A 12360-nucleotide genomic window follows, 5' to 3' on the forward strand; every position below is an offset into this window, starting at 1 on the left:
CACACCTGTTCCGCAGCCACATCCTCAGCCCCTGGAACAAATCGGCTAGGCTCAGGGAGGAGAGAGTTTAGTTTTCAAAATTTGGTGTCTCTCAACCATGGAGTTCTTGTTTCCCTCCAAGCTGGCTGCCTTCCTTGCCTCACCCCACCGCAGGCAGCTCACCCCATCCCACGGTCCCTTCATATTTATGCTGCTCTCAGAGGCTGGGTGGCATCAGCTGAGAAGCTGCAGATCTCCCATTCAGGATCTGGCATCTGACTTCTGAATTTTGACTTCCTTCAGGTTGATGTCACCTGGTTTTACTCAAACTGCCTGATGGACACATGTGGGTGCAGCCGGGGTGGTGACTGCGAGTGCTTCTGTGCCAGCGTGTCAGCCTACGCTCACCAGTGCTGCCAGCACGGGGTGACCATTGACTGGCGGACCCCACGCCTTTGCCGTGAGTGCCCCAGTCTAATCATCCAAGCAGGCAAGAGTGGGGCCTCCACTGTGGGTAGGCCCATGGGGTATCATCACTCTGGCTAGTGTTTATTGAGCACTTACTATGTGCCAGGCACTCCTTTAATTCTCTGTGATGTAGGGACTATTTATTCCTATTTTACAGTTGGAGAAACCGAAGCATAGAGTGTGAGATTAGGTAACATTCCCAAGGTCATTCAGGTTAGCTGTGGAGCCAAGATTCATTCCCAGATAGTCCAGCTGCAAACCTGTGCTCTTCACTACTTTGCTAGAGGAGTCAGGAGCCCTGGATTCCAGGCCCAGAACTGCCATTTGCAAGCTGTGTGACCTCAAACAAGTCACCCAACCTTTCTGGGGCTCAATTTTCTTATCTGAAAAATAGGAATAAGCCTGCCCAACTGGATATATTGTGATAATCAAACAGGATAATGAATGAAAAGCCTTTTGTCAACTGAGACCCGTGGACCCTATCGGAGACAGCACAAGTTATCAGTTTATTGAGCGGAAGGGTGGTCTGCAAACCTTTTTGATTGCACACTCATCTCAAGCAAAAATATTTTGAGCACATACAAATCCACACACATATATATGCATATGTAAAAGTATATATACATATATATTAGGGTAAATGTATATCACAAAACAGATACAAAAATTATTTAAAAGATAAAATATATAGAAGTTTTAATTTTTAATTATTTATTTATTCCTGCACACCAGTGGATTTTGCTGGTGCAAGCACATCCCGCTTTGGGGGGCAGTGGTTTATTACACAGGCTCTGGGGTCAGACTGACTGGGTTCAGACCCAAGCATCACCAAGTTGGGTGAGCTGGGACACGTTCCTTGCTCTCTGAGTTTCTTCATCTATAATAAAGGGATGAGGATAACCATCCTTATCTCTTGGGGTGCTGTGAGGTTTCAGTGAGAATGCATATAAAGCACTTGTCACAGTGCTCTATACTGTTGCTGGCGTTGCTGTTGTTCTGCATGGGGACCTGAATGCTGTCCCAGCTGCAGGAGCTGCTGAGCCCCGGGTGCTCCAGGCAGGATGACCCCAGGAAGCAGATGATGGAACAAAATCCACCTCTGGCCTCCCTTTTCTCTGCCTGTTTTTCCCTGAGACCTTTCCACCCCAGATACCCTGGGACCTCATGCAGCCTGCCTCCGCATCTACTTCTCTGATAAAAATCCTTCAGGAAGAGGAAGCAAACACGTGTTTACTGAGGACCTACTGTGTGCCAGGCCCTGTTCCTATGTGCATCAACTCATTTAATATTCAGGGCCTGGACCGGGGGAGGGGCAGATGGGCAGGTGAGGTGAGCCAGACACTCCCTTTGGGTGCAAAATTTAAAGAAGTACAAGATCAATGTTACTGATTTTTCCTTTTGCCTCAGTCTCCAATATGGCTCAACAAGGCTCTGTTTCTTTCTTTCTTTCTTTTTTTTATTGTTGTGCTTTAAGTGAAAGTTTACAATTCAAGTTAGTTTCTCATACAAAAATTTATGCATACATTGTTATGTGACCCTAATTGCTCTCCCTATACTGTGAGAGCATACTCCTCCTTTCCACCCCTGATTTCCCGTGTCCATTCAGCCAGCTCCTGACCCTCTCTGCCTTCTCATCTCACCTCTGGACAGGAGCTGCCCATTTAGTCTCAGGTATCTACTTGAGCTAAGAAGCACACTCTTCATGAGTAAAGGCTTTGTCTTTATTTAAAATGTTGATATTTTATTCATCATGGATTGTTTGCATTAATCTTTATTTTTTTCAAATATTGCATTAAAATATGATTTATCTTGAATACTGAATTTGTGGGCACCCCCTTAAATTTTGCATGTGAGGTGAATGTCCCACCGTAGTCCAGGCACTGGCAAGCCCGTCAGGCAGATACTAGTATTGGTCTCACCTTAGAGAGGAGGAAATGAAAATTTAGAGAGGTTAAGTAACTTGTCCCAGCATTTGCAGTTGATGAGTGAAAGAGATGGGGTTTGAACCCAGGTCTGACTCTAGAGAGATGGCTCTTAATGACTCTGCTGGGCTGTCTCCCATTGATCTGGTAGACCCTTGGAACCCAAGAGACTTAGAGCTCTTCTAATTTTCTAGTTTAATCTTCTGAATCCATAAATGAGGAAGCTGAGCCCCAGAGAAGGCAGGTACTTGCTCATAGCCACACAGTGGGTCAGTTGTAGATTTCCTGGCTCTTTCCAGAGGGCAGTGCCAAATGCAAAGGAATAGAGTGTTGACTATGGGGTTTGGGGTGTGGAGTGGAGTGAATGGCTCTTTCCAGACCATGTCTACATATGAGACAGGCCCCTCCTAAGCCTTTATCCTAGATCCACTTATTGGCTCCTCATGGCCTTGTTGCTGGCTTTAGGTGCCCCCCGTAAGGTCTCCAAGCCCTGGTCCCCTCTGGTCCCTGAGCCCAAAGGACTGAGGAAATCCATGGCTGTGGGCACCAGGAGAATAGGCTGTGGTGCTGGGCTGGGCCACTAGAGGGCACGCTGAGCTCACACTTGCCAGAGCTTGTCCAAGGCTGGCTGGTGGAGGGGCCTCTGCTGGATGAGGGAAACTTCTGGAACTGGAAGAACCCTTGTATCCTGGAAACTCCGGTGCCCTTCCCACCTAGGGTTCTCTGACAAATGGACTTCCATCTTGTGCTCACATTGTTCCTGCAGGGACAGGGAGTTCAGCACCTTCTGCAGCGTTTCTAATTGTAGCTTCCATTCCATGGTTCCAGTCTTGCCCTTCAGGGCCACACAGAACACATCTTTCTGTCCATCACTCATTCATTTGCTCATTCAGCAAACCTATGCGGAGTAACTTCTCTGGACCAGGCCTGCGATCTGTGCTGGGGGTGCAGAGAGGAGCCACTGAATTTCTTCCCTCTAGCGACAGTCAGAATTGACTTGACAATAACTGGTTTGGTTTTTGGTTTGGTTAGTGACAGTCTTAAAGTCATCTGAATCCAGTGACCATCCCGGAGTCCTGGAGTTTGGGAAACAGGCCAGGACTGGCCCTTGGGGAAGGAAGGAGAGCTGGAATGTGAGGGGCCTTGGCTTTGTCCATCTGTTCCAGACCCTGGGCTGGCTCTTAAAAATCTCTGTTCTCTCTCTTTCAGCATATGACTGTGACTTCTTTAACAAAGGTAAGCCCGTCCTCCCCAAGTGGGGACTTGGGGACCGGGGCAGTTCTAGCCCCATCCTGTCACCACATCAGCCATCCTGAGGCTCTGCTGGCCCTGGAAGAGCTGTGACAAGGGGTAGGGAGAGGCTGCTACCCATCTGGGAACTCTGTCACTTGAAGAGAACCCTGACTGTGCAGGGCCCAGGGATGCCCCTGGCACTCTGTCCCTGGCAGCTCCTGCAGCCCTTGCTCAGTACCCAGGCCAGGTCAGGCAGGGCCCAGCACCCTGGGGACTGTGCTCACCCAAGGCAGCTTCACTGAGAAGTAAAAACCCTATTTGCACCAGTGTGCCAGCCCCACAGCCTTCAGAATCCAGGTCATTAGGCCCATTAAATGCCATCGTGCGTTTCCTGAAGATTTGAATTGGCAAAGGCAGATGTAAATGGACAGCTGATGTAAAACCTATGGCCTGGCTCAACCTGCCAGATTCATTTTCAAATTTAGCCAAAGTCTCAGGGTACAGGATAGACTCCAGCTTCTAGATGAACTGGGGTGAAAATGCAGGTCATGACCAAAGGTCCCAAGGGAGATTAATGTCCAGCAGTAGAGCCGATTAGTCCACTTAATCACTGGGGGGAGGGCTGCCCACGAGTAGTTTTCTATACTAAACTCTATCCAGTTGGACCTTGGTAAGACCTCGGCAGAGTTAGATGTTCATCAGGTCCTTGGTGCCATTCACCATTGACTTCTGAGCCCCTGTCCCTCCTTAGGCACCATCCTGCCAAAAGCAGGCCTGTGTGGGTGTAGGCCTGAGGCTTTGTTCTGTTTCCTGCATTATCAGATTTTGGTTAGGAACATCACCTTGGCAAGTGTATGGTGGATAGAACGCAGAGGGACAGACTAGAGACAAGGTTACCAGTTTGAGGGCCTGCGATGATGAGGGCCAGACCAGGTTGTAACATGATAATTCACAATGGCTACACTCCTGCCAAAATATTTGCCCTGAGGGTCTCTTGATAGCCTAAAACCTTAACCACTAAAGGAATGAATCTGCAGTGGTAGAACTGCAGTCCTTGGGACAGGCAGGATCTGTCTGACATCAGGCTGTAGGACCCCAAGACATTTTAGCAAGACAGCTCTGAGCCATTTTCTCCCTTCTGTGGCATTTTGGGTGGCAGTAACTGGCAAAGGACAAGCTGTTTCCAGCATCCTCCACCTACTCACCCACCCACCCATCCATTCCTTGCTCTGTTCTTCCACTAGCATTTTCTCTGGTCCCAGGCCCTTGCCAGGTGCTGAGAAATCAATGATAAATGAGAGCCAGCACAGTGGTACTGGGGCCTGCTTGCACTGACTCTTCAGAGTCAATTGTGTGTGCCTGGCTCACAGTTGGTGTTTTGAAATCAGCCATAGTGGGAGTATTTACACCATGGAAAGCAAATTAAGTCTTTCTCCACCTCCCCTCCCCCCCCTTTTGGAGAGCTGGTTGTTAAACAGTGACCAGCACATCACTACCTGTCTCCCATCTAGTAGGGAGCAGATGTGGACCCACGGTGCAGATCCACATCATAAGAGCTGTAATGGATGTGTGCTGTGCTCCGAGGGCTGGCGGAGCACAGAGGAGGAGGGACGACATTTGTGTGTGGCCGGAGACGGTGCAGGGAAAGCTTCCTTGGTAACATTTGCACTGGGCCCCAGAGATTGAGTAGATGTTTGCTAGGCACAAAATAAGGCAGAACACACTGTGAGGGTAGAACAGCATAAGTGCAAGACTCAAGGTATGAAACAGCATGGATCTTTCAAGGAAGAGCGAGAGCAGGGGCGAGGGTAGGGAGAGGGAGTGGGAGTGGGGTAGGGAGGAAAGCAGGGGCTGGAGGGCAAGTGGCTCCCAAATTCAAGCTGAGCTCTTGGATTCTATGCTGAGGGCAACGGGGAGCCGCTGAAAAGTTCCCAGCAAGGAGTGCGGTTAGTGATGTGACTCAGGCTGCCATGGGGAGGAGGCATTAGAATGGGGCCACATCACAGGCAGGAAGCCTGTTGCAATTTTCCAGCAAACCTGTATTCCACACCAACAACTACAGGAAACCAAAAGACACAAGAAATCACACAGGTTTGAAATAAATAGATGAACACTAATATTGAGCCCAGCCTTCCCAGGCTTCATCCCTCGGGGGCAGAGACCAGGTCTCTTGTCTTCTCCCAGAGATGACTCTGAATAGAGCAATGGCTGTAATGGTGAAGTTTCAGGCAGTGGGACAGGCCCCTGGAGTGGCCTTTTGGGACCCAGATGCCCCCTGTGGGTCCCCTTCTCTGCAGGCTCCCTGTGAAATGAGTCAGGCACTGTGCAGAGGGTCAGTTCCTCTCCAGGCTGGCAGCCTGGGGTTCCTGTCCCTTCCCTCTGATGGAAATCAATGCTGCTGGGGCCTGGGATGAGGGAAGCTACCAAAAGTAGCTCCTTGGTGCTCTCTTCCCTGCCTCTCGATGGGGACTGGTGGGGATGGGATGCGGGCAGAGGCCCAGGGAGTTAGGGGTTATGACTGGGCCCCTCCTCTTCAGCGCTAGGCAAGGGCCCCTACCAGCTAGCCAGCTTGGCGGCCAGTGGTTCCTTGGTGGCCAGGAAGGCGGCAGGCAGTGCTGTGGTCCTAATGAGGACAGAAGATGTGGCACCGGGGGACATGGTGAATTTCCTGCTGACGGCTGCACTTTACAAGGCCAAGGCCCATGGTAAGGCCCACCCTCCGGCCCCATCCAGCCCTCTGGGGAGGGAGACGGGTGCTGGAGGAGCGGGGAGGCTGAAGCCTGAGAGTGGTCTGTAGCCGCCAGAGAAATGTGGAGCTCCAACATAGCTCATTCGTGACAGGAGCCAGCTTTGTGGCTCCTTTCCCAGCCAAAGGCTTCTGGGTCAGCCTCTATACTCTACAAAGAGACACCTTCTGTTTTCTCCCTAAAACAAAGCAAAACAAAACAGAAAAGCCAGGAGGAAACTACTTCTCACCTGCCTCCCCCTTCCTCCTCCTCCTCCATGATTGAGACTGGATGGATAGACTTCAGCTTCCAGGGGGAGCTGCTGCTTCCTTGGCTCCAGTCGTACCTTCTTTAGTGAGTGGGAGAATGGGCTCTTCATTGCCGAGGCTCTGATCCTGGATTTTGGGCTGGTGGGATACAGACTGAGCACACCTGGAATCAGCCACAGCCTTTTGGGTCTCAGACTGCCAGCAGATTTGAAGGCATTGTCCTCTCTTCAAAGTTCAGTAGCACTTGGGGGATGAGGTGCAGAGCCTTGCCTGGTGCAGGGCGGTACCTTGGTATTTGTGACAAGTGCTGTGCCTCCAAGTCCTCATTTAAGTCAGTGCTAGGCCTGCTCTTTTGTGGCCCTTTGTGTGTATTGTGTCTCTGTGCGTGCACACGCCCACCATCACTGTGATCAGGGTTTCTGCCCCAGCCCCTGCTGGCCCCGTCCAGTCAGTATCTCCCTAATCAGAGGGATGGTCCTCACAGGCAGTCCCTGCATCAGCTGCTAACTGGAAGCAGGAGGCTTCTCAGAAGCCATCCCATTCTAAAAATTGAAGCTCTCGGATTCTCAGTGTCTGCAATTTATCAAGTTCTGAAGATCTCTCTGTCTCTGTCTCTCTCCTCCCTCTCTCTTTCCCTCCCTCCCTTCATCTTTCCCTCCTTTCCGTCCACCTCCTCCCTTTCATTGAGCTCCAATCCCATGCCAAGCACAGAGCTGGACATAGGGAAATCAGGGGTGTAAGAGACACAGTCCCTGCCCACCAGGAGTCCATAGTCCAACTGGGGAGGCACACAGTCAAAAGCAGTTGCAACGTCAGTGGGAACCCTTGGGAAGAGTCCACAACTCCATCTTGAGGAGTCGGGAAAGGCTTCTTGGAATAAGTGATGCTCCCCTGAAGGGTGAGAACAAGTCAGGAAGGAGCTTACAAGCCAAGCTCAGAAGTTCAGATTTTATTCTGAGGGCAGTGAGCAGCCATGGAAAGGCTTTAAGGGAAGGAAGGACACCCTAGCCAACAACGGGCACAGCCAACATCCCGGCTCTGGGTGGCGTTCTTCGTGATGTGAGCTGGGGCTACAGTAGGAGGTGGTAAGCAAAATCATGTCCCTGCACAAGGAGACGCAGGGTGAGGATCCAGGGACTGGGGCACAGGAGGGCCAGAAGTACCACCACCACCTTAAAAAAAACACTTCCCCCTAGATAAACTGGATCCCCACATCTGCGTGGCCCTTCTTGAAGAAGAGTGTCTCATAACTTTTGAAGATGCGATAGGCCATCTGCTTAATGGGGATTTTCTGTTCTCCATTCAGTATTTGAAGTGAAGTCAGGCCTAGTCCAGAAGGAGTATTGATTTTCCAGTAGTTTTACAGGCATGTTAAGCAGAACCCCACTGTGTACAGCAGAGTAACCTGGGCTTCGAGATCCCTTGGAAAGGATCCCCAGAGGCTGTGATGTCCAGATTCCATCTCACAGTTGGGCTGGGTCTCATGGGCAGTTGGGAGCAGAGCTCCACTGTCTCATCCTGGGCTCCTTCCCCTGTAGTGCACCCAGGGAACAATAGAGCAGAAGAGAAGGTGCTTTCCAGGTGGAATGTGGGATGCCTGCATGGAGGAACTGTCCCTTAAGTTGGACCTTGTCTTAGTCATCTGGGGCTGCTATAACAGAAATACCGCAAGTGGATGGCTTTAATAAAGAAATTTATTTTCTCACAGTCTAGTAGGCTAGAGGTCCAGATTCAGGGTGTCAGCTCCAGGGGAAGGCTTTCTGTCTCTGTCAGCTCTGGAGGAAGCTCCTTCTTGTCAGTCTTCCCCTGGACTAGGAGCTTCTCTGCACCGGAACCCCAGGTCCAAAGGACATGTTCTGCTCCTGGTGTTTCTTTCTTGGTGGTGTGATGTCCCCACTCTCTGCTTGCTTCCTTTTCCTTTTACCTCTTGTAAGATAGAAGGTGGTGCAGGCCACACTCCAGGGAAACTTCCCTTTACATTGGATCAGAGATGTGACCTTAGTAAGGGTGTTATAATCTCACCCTAATCCTCTTTAACCACAGGCAGGGATTATGATTTATAACACATAGGAAAATCACAAAATGGAGGACAACCACACAATACTGGGAATCATGGCCTAACCAAGTTAACATATATTTTAGGGGGACACAGTTCAATCCATGACATTCCACCCTTTGCCCCCCTGCCAAAATTCCTGTCCTTGCTACATGTAAGACACATTCACTGCATCATATCATAGCAAAAGTATTAAATCAACTCCAAGTCCAAAATCCAAAAATTCCTCTTCATCTGTGAAATCTAGAATACAAGTTATCTGATTCCAAAGGTACAATAGCAGAACAGGCACAAGCTGGACATTTCCATTACAAAATGGGAGAAATTGGAGGGAAAGAAAGCATAACAGGCACCAAGCAAATCAGCAGAACACATTACATTAGCCCTCAAGGCTTTGAAAATAATCCTCTGTTCTCTGAGACCGTTTACACAATGGCCCTGCCCTCCAGACTCTAGGTATTGGCCACACTGTCTGAATTCTGAGCGGAGGCCCCTTGGCCCTGGGCTTCAGCTCCGTCTTCCAGGCCCACTGTGATGGCATCTGCTCCCTCGGCTTTAGGTGCACCACTCTCCTAGTCCATCTAAGTGGCGACTCCACTCTTAGAAATACCAGAGGCCATGGCTCCACCCTTTGAAACCCCCAGAGGTCGAGGCCATACCTTTTGAGACTGAGGCAGCTCAGTTTCCTGTGTTCTTGGCCTCTTGGGCGTCACACCCACATCTGCCCTGCTGGAGCAAGTGTTCCAAAGCTTAGTAGCTCCACCAATAAGTGCCTGGAGGCACCCTACTCCGCCAGGAAGTCTCCTGCACACAGTCACTCAGCTCTCTCACTCCGTGGTTTGACTCCAGCACCGTCTGGCACTGATTCCCTGATGCTGCTGCTGCCGGTTCACTGCTGCTGCCAGTCCTTTGCTGCTGTTTCTCACCATCTGCGCCTTCTCCAGTGTTAACAGTTTTCCTCGTTTCCTTCTGAGTCTTTTATTCATTCACAGTTTCAAAACTGCTTCCACATTTTAGGTATCTGTTAGAGCAGCACCCCACTCTCTTGGTACCAAATTCTGTCTTAGTCATCTAGTGCTGCTGTAACAAAAATACCACAAGTGGATGGCTTTAATAAAGAAATTTATTTTCTTACAGTCTAGTCGGCTAGAAGTTCAAATTCAGAGTGTCGGTGCCAGGGAAAGCTTTCTGTCTCTGTCAGCTCTGGAGGAAGCTCCTTCTTGTCGGTCTTCCCCTGGACTAGGAGCTTCTCTGCACAGGAACCATGGGTCCAAAGGACATGCTCTGCTCCCAGTGTTTCTTTCTTGGTGGTATGAGGTCCCCACTCTCTGCTTGCTTCCTTTTCCTTTTATCTCTTGTAGGATAAAAAGTGGTGCAGGCCATACTCCAGGGAAGTTTCCCTTTACATTGGATCAGGGATGTGACCTTTAGTAAGGGTGTTAAATCCCATCCTAATCTTCTTTAACCACAGGCAGAGATTATGATTTATAACACATAGGAAAATCACAAAATGGAGGACAACCACACAATACTGGGAATCATGGCCTGACCAAGTTAACACACATTTTTGGGGGACACAATTCAATCCATGACAGACCTTAAGGATTATAATGGGAAGAGTGGTGACGGGGAGAAATGGAGAGCAGAAAATGTCATAGAGGAGGATTCAGCAATCTTACAGGCTTTAGTTTCTTACTTGGGGGTGCAGGTGGAGAGTTTTTGGTCTCCTGAAGGGTGTACTCAAGGGACAGAGCCACAGCCTGGTGCATCTCCCTAGAGAGCCAGTTTTATTTGAAGATCCTGGGGGAGAGGTTACTTTTCTATTAATAATAATAGTTCACCATTCTTGTAGCACTTACCACATGCAGAGCACAGTTCTTAGTGCATTGCTCATATTAATTCATTTAATCCACAAATCTACCTCCAAATCTTAGGAGGTGGATTCTTTTATTTTCCTGATTTACAGATAACTGAGGCTCAGAAAGAGTCAGTAATTTACCCCAGGGTACATAGCTAATTGAACATAGAGTAGCTAAAGCCGAAGGAAGAAATGATGACGTTATGGAGTGGAACAGAAGATTTCAAAGGGCGGCTCGAGAAGACAAAGTGAAGTATTATAATGACATGTGCAAAGACCTGAAGATATAAAACCAAAAGGGAAGAACATGTTCAGCATTTCTCAGGCTGAAAGAACTGAAGAATAATTCAAGCCTAGAGTTGCAATAGTGAAGGATTCTATGGGGAAAATGCTAAACAATGCAGGAAGCATGAAAAGAAGATGGAAGGAATACACAGAGTCACTGTACCAAAAAGAATTGGGCAACATTCATCCATTTCAGGAGGTAGCATATGATTAAGAACCATTGGTACTAAAGGAAGAGGTCCAAGCTGCACTGAAGGCACTGATGAAAAACAAAGCTCCAGGAACTGATGGAATACCAATTGAGATGATCCAACAAACAGATTCAGCACTGAAAGTGCCCACTTATCTATGCCAAGAAAGTTGGAAGACAGTTACCTGGCCAACCGACTGGAAGAGATCCATATCTGAACCCATTCCAGAGAAAGGTGATCCGACAGAATGCAGAAATGATAGAACAATATCATTAATACCACACGCAAGTAAAATTTTACTGAAGATCATTCAAAAGTGGTTGGAGCAGTACATCGACAGGGAACTGCCAGAAATTCAAGCCACATTCAGAAGAGGATGTGGAACAATGGATATCATTGCTGATGTCAGATGGATCCTGGCTGAAAGCAGAGAATACCAGAAAGATGTTTACCTGTGTTTTATTGACTGTGCAAAGGGATGGAGTGTGTGGATCACAGCAAGTTATGGATAACATTGTGAGGAATGGGAATTCCAGAACACTTAGTTGTGCTCATGAGGAACCTGTACATGGATAAAGAGGCAGTCGTTCGAACAGAACGAGGGAATACTGCATGGTTTAAAGTCAGGAAAGGTGTGCGTCAGGGTTGTATCCTTTCACCATACTTGTTCAGTCTGTATGCCGAGCAAGTAATTCGAGAAGCTGAACTATATGAAGAAGAACCAGGCATCCAGATTGGAGCAAGGCTCATAAACAACCTGTGATATGCAGATGACACAATCTTGCTTGCTGAAAGTGAAGAGGACTTGAAGCACTTACTGATGAAGATCAAAAACCACAGCCTTCGGTATGGATTACACCTCAACGTAAAGAAGACAAAAATCCTCACAACTGGACCAATAAGCAACATCATGATAAACAGAGAAAATACTGAAGTTGTCAAGGATTTCGTTTTACTTGGATCGACAATCAATGCCCATGGAAGCAGCAGTCAGGAAATCAAATGACACATTGCATTGGGCAAATCTTCTGCAAAAGACCTCTTTAAAGTGTTAAAAAGCAAAGATGTCACTTTAAGGACTAAGGTGCGCCTGACCCAAGCCACGGTGTTTTCAGTCACCTCATATGCATGTGAAAGCTGGACAATGAATAAAGAAGACCGAAGAATTGATGCCTTTGAATAATGGTGTTGGCAAGGAATATTGAATATACCATGGACTGCCAGAAGAATGAACAAATCTGTCTTGGAAGAAGTACAGCCAGAATGTTCATTAGAAGCAAGGATGGTGGCAAGACTCCATCTCACATACTTTGGACATGTGATCAGGAGGGACCAGTCCCTGGAGAAGGACATCATGCTTGGTAGAGGGTCAG

At 48.5% G+C, this 12360-nt stretch overlaps 1 protein-coding gene across 1 annotated transcript in view; it reads left to right on the forward strand.

Moving 5' to 3' along the window:
* OTOG (otogelin) overlaps positions 1-12360 on the forward strand; it is an 86947-nt gene that overhangs the window by 42184 nt on the left and 32403 nt on the right. Inside the window, exons 31-33 of the mRNA XM_012557269.1 lie at positions 283-439; positions 3579-3605; positions 6140-6307. Of these exons, the coding sequence (XP_012412723.1) occupies positions 283-439; positions 3579-3605; positions 6140-6307 (352 nt within the window). The remainder of the gene's footprint in view (positions 1-282; positions 440-3578; positions 3606-6139; positions 6308-12360) is intronic.

The sequence above is a fragment of the Trichechus manatus genome, unplaced genomic scaffold (assembly GCF_000243295.1).
Source record: "Trichechus manatus latirostris isolate Lorelei unplaced genomic scaffold, TriManLat1.0 scaffold00006, whole genome shotgun sequence".
NCBI classification, from domain to species: Eukaryota; Metazoa; Chordata; class Mammalia; order Sirenia; family Trichechidae; genus Trichechus; species Trichechus manatus.